Source organism: Orbicella franksi, chromosome 4 (genome assembly GCF_964199315.1).
Source record: "Orbicella franksi chromosome 4, jaOrbFran1.1, whole genome shotgun sequence".
In the NCBI taxonomy this organism is placed as follows: domain Eukaryota; kingdom Metazoa; phylum Cnidaria; class Anthozoa; order Scleractinia; family Merulinidae; genus Orbicella; species Orbicella franksi.
This window is the reverse complement of record NC_138148.1, coordinates 33,528,680-33,535,798: the sequence shown is the minus strand read 5'-3', so window position 1 is coordinate 33,535,798 and position 7,119 is coordinate 33,528,680. Positions and strand designations below refer to the sequence as shown.

The window sequence follows — 7,119 nt, the reverse complement described above, 5'->3', positions numbered from 1 at the left end:
ATTTAAAGGAAAACATGGGAAACAACCGGTGTCACGCAAAATTTACGAAAAAAAATTGAAAAGTTCATAGAAATCTGTAAAAGGAAAAGAAAGCAGGTAAAAGGAAAACTTAAGACTTTTCAGACACAAAGTTTATTAAGTTACCGGTATTCTGTTGATTTACCATTTTGTTTTGAGCTTTACCAAAAAAGTTTATAAGTCTTAAAACCCGTGTCATGCTACGAGCCGACGGCGTAGTATATTTTTATTTGTTTTTATTAATCACACGATGCGTGACGCCGGAAACGGACGACAAACGATGTGTAAAAGAAGGAAAAATGGGAGAAGAAAAAGACAATTGCAGTGATTCGGCTTCGCTCAGACGAGCTGGAAAAATTTTGGCAAGGACTGAGGGATTCCATCCGGATCCTTGATTTGTCTGAAGCATAGGAACGAGATGAATCGAAACGGCAAACGATGTTCATGTCCATCGTCATGGGGGCATAGCTGGCCAAAATACCGATCCCAAATCGACTGTACCTGGTCTTTGACCAGGTGGGAAAAGCTTTTCTAAACTACAAACCTGGAAAAAACTGGTGCACTAAATGCAAAGTCGAGGCGGACAAAAAATTCAAGGAGCACGGAAAATACATACCACGGAAAAGAAAGACCTGCAACAAGCAGAAGGTAGAACAATTTTTAACTCTCAAGTCATTTCTGTTAGCTCTCGTTGTACCGGCTAAAACATAAACAAATATATAAATAACGAGGAAAATGTCATTTATAGGATACCGATGACCCATGAAAAGAACAGTGTCATGAAAATATTTTGGCCACCTTTTAGTTGCTCCATTGCTCGCACATGCGCAGACGTTTGACCGCTGTGTTACTGCAGACACCTGTTTGGGCTTTTCATTGTGACTCCTTTTTTGGGTCTAGTTACAAAATAGTGTTGAATATATCTGAAAGTCTGTCATTTATCCACAGGCTGCACAAGCGCAGAATTGACTTTTGATTCAATAGACAAACGCGTACAAGACTTTGTATGGGAAACTTACTCAGTCTGCACGGTCTGCAGTGTTTTGGCGTGACCGATACTACGCAGTATTCGAACGTGACAGTAACTACTGAGTGAACAAAGTAGAATCAAGCACTTTTAAAAGGTAATGGAACTTGACTCTAGCTTCTAACTGTTCATGAAGACAGCCAATTTCGCTTTACATTTTTGGGGATTGTTTATTTTGGGGTTGCCCATGGAAACTGTCAGTGGAGTTCAGTTGGTTTTACGACAAACATGCGGTCGGCATGTGCATGGAATTTAAGCTAATTTATAGCAGCGGGCAGGTCACGGAACATTAAACATTTCTTCTTTTAGAGGTTTTCAAATCTGGATCTTGCTTCTTTTGAAGGTTAATCCAAGAAGACGACTCTTCTATTAATATAAATATTCAGGTAAGTATCGGCTAACATACTTCAAGTTTGCAAATTTCACTGGAATTCGTTAACGGTCATTGACTTCAATTCTCAGCAAACAAAGTTATTGTGTCAAAATGCGCCCTTTAGCTCCTTTTTTGACCCTGTAAGATTTCATATCTGGAAATAGTTTCTTGCAATCATGGTTTCGGAGAGATATCACTAGAAATTGTTTCAAAGTAACGAAGCGTTTGCTTTTCTTCCGGGTTTTCTTGCAGTAATCGGTTTCGTTACGCTCGGGTCAAAGGTCACGTTTTCAGGAAGAAGTGCTGCATTTAGTTCGCTATCTCAGCGCTCGCGATTTTATTTACCCAAAAATTTTATTTCACTAATTTGAAGAAGAAAGAATGCTCTTTCACACCAAACTAGTCATTTTGGGAAAAGCCGTGTACCAGAACGCCTTTTTAGCATTTGAAAATAGGCTAAATGTAGACCTCTTGTAAAGCTGTCTTGGGTCGTTAATTTAGAAAATTCGTCAAATATTTAAGTTCTAATCAAATCACGATCTATTTAGCTCTAAATAGACAAAAAAGGAAGTACAAATACGACGTGCAATCAGTTTGTAATGAAGAGTTTTACTTTTGAGTTTACGAGCCTCTGAATATGCCGCTCATTTTCGATGGATTTTGGCCGATTTGGGGCATCGAAACGAAAAAATTGCGGAAAAAAATAATTTTTGATTTATCGAACTTAAAACGATATTTTTGTAACTAGTGCCCGTAGGGCTTCATTCTGGGCGAGTTTGAAGAAATTCGATTTTTTCGCTATTTCCAAGTCTAGTTGATATTTAGGCGAAGCTGCTCTTAACTGTGTGAAACTTTTACGGTGAACGGCCTATAACATCCCAACAATGCCGGGGTCTTTGCTGCGAAACTTTGCACTTAACTGTGTGAAACTTTTACGGTGAACGGCCTATAACATCCCAACAATGCCGGGGTCTTTGCTGCGAAACTTTGCACTTAACTGTGTGAAACTTTTACGGTGAACGGCCTATAACATCCCAACAATGCCGGGGTCTTTGCTGCGAAACTTTGCACTTAACTGTGTGAAACTTTTACGGTGAACGGCCTATAACATCCCAACAATGCCGGGGTCTTTGCTGCGAAACTTTGCACTTAACTGTGTGAAACTTTTACGGTGAACGGCCTATAACATCCCAACAATGCCGGGGTCTTTGCTGCGAAACTTTGCACTTAACTGTGTGAAACTTTTACGGTGAACGGCCTATAACATCCCAACAATGCCGGGGTCTTTGCTGCGAAACTTTGCACTTAACTGTGTGAAACTTTTACGGTGAACGGCCTATAACATCCCAACAATGCCGGGGTCTTTGCTGCGAATGTTTGCACTTAACTGTGTGAAACTTTTACGGTGAACGGCCTGTAACATCCCAACAATGCCGGGGTCTTTGCTGCGAATGTTTGCACTTAACTGTGTGAAACTTTTACGGTGAACGGCCTATAACATCCCAACAATGCCGGGGTCTTTGCTGCGAATGTTTGCACTTAACTGTGTGAAACTTTTACGGTGAACGGCCTATAACATCCCAACAATGCCGGGGTCTTTGCTGCGAAACTTTGCACTTAACTGTGTGAAACTTTTACGGTGAACGGCCTGTAACATCCCAACAATGCCGGGGTCTTTGCTGCGAAACTTTGCACTTAACTGTGTGAAACTTTTACGGTGAACGGCCTGTAACATCCCAACAATACCGGGGTCTTTGCTGCGAAACTTTGCACTTAACTGTGTGAAACTTTTACGGTGAACGGCCTGTAACATCCTAACAATGCCCGGGTCTTTGCTGCGAATGTTTGCACTTAACTGTGTGAAACTTTTACGGTGAACGGCCTGTAACATCCCAACAATGCCGGGGTCTTTGCTACGAAACTTTGCACTTAACTGTGTGAAACTTTTACGGTGAACGGCCTATAACATCCCAACAATGCCGGGGTCTTTGCTGCGAATGTTTGCACTTAACTGTGTGAAACTTTTACGGTGAACGGCCTATAACATCCTAACAATGCTGGGGTCTTTGCTGTGAAACTTTGCCCTTAACTGTGTGAAACTTTTACGGTGAACGGCTTTAAACATCCCGTCAGTGGGTATTTATGAAATTTTTATGGTAAACTACCTCTAAGAATGTGTGTCTTTGGTTGTTTAGCTTTCAAGTTAAATTAATTTTGTGAAAGTTGTTTTGACAGTGCTTTGCAGTCTTGGGTAAGGCATGGATCAGTGACATGGACTGAGATGGATCACCAACATTCAAGGTATGAATTATCAAGATTTTTTTTACTCATTTTATGATAAAGATTCTAATGTGGTTTATACACTTTTATCTCGCAATTCCAGAGTGGGAAGCTCAGAGAAGACAGTTGTCCAAAGAAAATGAAAAACACGTTTTTCAATACTTTTGAGGTAAACATGGTGTTACTAATCAGCACTAAACCAGCTCCCTTTGGTTGTTTTAAGGAGCTGGCATAACCCTTTATTTTTCAAAAAAATCATTAGAAATAATTGTAAACTACTAAATCGGGGTAAACATATAAAGTGTGTTGCTGTTGTTGAAATTACAATCATTATTGGGCTAGCAATGTAGAAGTAAACCGATATGTAGTAGTAAAGGACTTCAATATTATTTTTTGTTCATTTCCCTTACAGCGTTATATAAAAGTAATTTTGCAACAGGCATTTCTTTGGTGAAAGCAAGTTTGATCTGAATGTCTAAAAGGATTAGAGGGATCTTATTTTAAACATAAGTGTGAATCGTTTTAGATGTCAGAACGCAAAGTGCCAAACTGTCACACGTATGCTGAACCTGGAAGACATCTGAAGTATCGGAAAACAACGTGCTGGGAGACACCTTGTCCGATCCGCTTAAGACATAAATGGTAAGTTGTATTGTTTTTAAGTGATAACATATCAAAGTGTAGATTTTGCTTATAGCGGCAAAAATAACCACATCTTGCTAATTTATCTCTAATAATAGTCAACAGACAATAGGCTGTTGAATAAAGGTCCTAAACAATGCGTTTGTTTTTAATCTAAGTCAAAACGCTGGCCAGAACATTTTTTCGCCTATAATTGCCTTGCTGGCATTTGCAATGTTACCCTTTACTGCTGGCTGGCTACTTGGCTAATTGCCATTTTTCTAGCTCGGTATTCAAAATTTTCATTATATCTGGCTGGGAGTTTTATGAAATAAAGTCGATCTTGCTAGCAGTGAAGAGCGGATATTTTTTTCCCAGGAAAGTTGCTTATTAATGGTAATTGACGTGGGAGCACAGAATCAGTGCTTGAGAAGTCACATATTAAATTTCCAGTTAAAGTGTCGTTGGGTACTCCTGTTAACAATTCTCATTACACTTGTGGCAAAGCAGAGGAGAGGTTTGTGAAATCGTATTAGTGCAGCACAAGCAATGTTCTTGCCAACACCACAGTTCTAGGGAAATTTCATCGTGGCGAAGTAGTCATCGTATGTTTGCGCTCGACGGATCACTTCAAAACGGTTAGGACCAACACGCAAAATCTCTGCGGGTTGCAATTTCCCGTTGAAGTTGCAACTCAGTGCGTACCCGTAGGCACCAGCGCTATGAATGATACAGAGATCACCAATTTCAGGATTTATATTTAGTACCCGGTCAACAGCAAATTTATCTTTGTTCCAGCCAGTGGAGCCGACCACGTCAAACATTCGCTCTCTCTTGTCGCCTTCGTGATTCGGACAAGCGTAGGAAGGGTCGTCAAATATGGTCTTGTAATCAGGAAGGTTCTTTCGAACTTCATTCGAAAGAGGCTGATCTTTGACAATGGTGACCTTGTGGTAAGAACCATACGTTCCCGGGAGCGAGAAATGGGTCACAGAAGCATCGACGCCAAGAAAACGTTTGTAAGTTTCTTTCATATTTCTAACACGAGTCACCAGCCAACCATTATCAGCGGTCACTATGGCACCGCATTCATACTTGATCTGTAGCGGGTGAAGATCCTTGTGTGGCAATACGATTTCTTCGTACAAGGATTTCACTCGGACACCAAGATCATGAAGGTCGATAGGTTTGTCATCAGGATGGTAATTCACACCGATACCTCCTCCCATATTGACAAACTCAGCACTGATTCCTGTCTCGCTCTTGATTTCCACCGCCAGTGTGAACATCATCCGAGCAGTCTCAGCGAGATCCAAGATGTTCAGAGAACATGTTACTATCATCGTGTGCAAGCCAAAGCGCTTCACGCCATATTCCTTGCACTTCTTGAAGGCAGAGAGCAATTGGGCTTTAGTCATTCCACATTTCGCTTCGGCAGGGTTACCAATGTGTTCATTATATTTAATGTTGTGATTTGGACCTGGATTGAAACGAAATGAAATGATCTCAGGCATGGCACCTCCCAGCGCTTTCTTGACGTTGTCAATTTGGGAAAAGTCGTCCAAATTGATAATGGCTCCCATCTCAAAGGCCTTTCGGTATTCTTCTAAAGGTGTGTTATTTGAAGTAAACATGATATCTTCGCCTTTAATTCCCAGCTTTTCACAGATCATGAGCTCTCCTAGTGAAATGCAGTCCATTCCCATATCACACTTTTCGCGTAGAATCTTTAAAATCATCGGATTTGGCGTTGACTTGACTGCAAAGTGGTTCTTAAACTTCGTTCCGGTCAGTAATTGCACCCAGGAGAAGCTATCATTGAAGTACTTGGCTCCGTTCAATAGTTTTTCCTTGTCGTAAACATAAAACGGAGTCCTGCACTGAGAAGCCATTTCTCGTAGTTCTTCTTCGCTACAGGGTAATGGTTTTGGGCTTCTCAAAACTGCCATGACCAGCGTTTGAAGCTTTGTTAATGAAACTGTTTTGAATATTTAATGACCCGACAAGGACTTATTCATGTCTCTTAACTTTGCATATTGAATAATTGTTCGCCAACAAAGCAGGGGTTAATATCTGACCCCTAATATTTTTCATGTTGTAACGCATATGTTTTCATAGGGTAACGCAAAGTGGCTAGCCTGCTGGGCGAATATGAACTCGGACAGTGAAGGATGCGGAGACCACTCAACTGAATTCGTTTTAATCCATTGGTCACAGAGTCCGCCCCGCGAGCTACGTAGACTACCATCCAAGAAAAGAAAAATTCTCCCGATATTCTTCTCCAGCAATACAGCGAAGGTTTTTATTACACTGTCTGCTCGAATGCCATCTCTGGTGAGACAAAATTGAACGATGAGTCGGAAGATGATGTTAAAACAGCGTGGGCTCTATTCTCAGTGAACTCTCTATGTACTTTTGGGGCGACCTCTTACAGCCAGCATCTTCATATCTGTTAAGTAAACTGTTCCCCATCAGAAGTCGTTTAGGTGGTCAAATGCTCTGTCATAAGGTAGCATTGCATTGAATATTTAGAGATGCAAAAGCCAATAAGCATCTCTGTCACCATCGATGAAATTAAACAACAACCACACTATTTCAATGTATTTATTCCAAAATGCAAACAAAGCCGAGCATTTAAGCTCATTTACCGTGTTCTTTGAACTGGATATACAGGGAACTAATCTTCTCAATCAGCAAGTTACCGAGCTCAACTGGTTTCTGTCGAATTTCGCATCGTTGTTGTAATACAGATGTTTTGCCCTTGTTGGAAAAGACTGAGCAACTTCTGCTTCTTGTCTTT

At 40.8% G+C, this 7,119-nt stretch overlaps 1 protein-coding gene across 1 annotated transcript; it reads right to left on the bottom strand.

Moving 5' to 3' along the window:
* Positions 1-4,891: 4,891 nt before the first annotated feature.
* Positions 4,892-6,268, bottom strand: LOC145485722 (protein TabA-like). The gene has a single exon (XM_081464343.1). It carries the CDS (start codon positions 6,266-6,268, stop codon positions 4,892-4,894), a length of 1,377 nt encoding a protein of 458 aa, XP_081320469.1.
* Between the last annotated feature and the right edge of the window lie 851 nt (positions 6,269-7,119).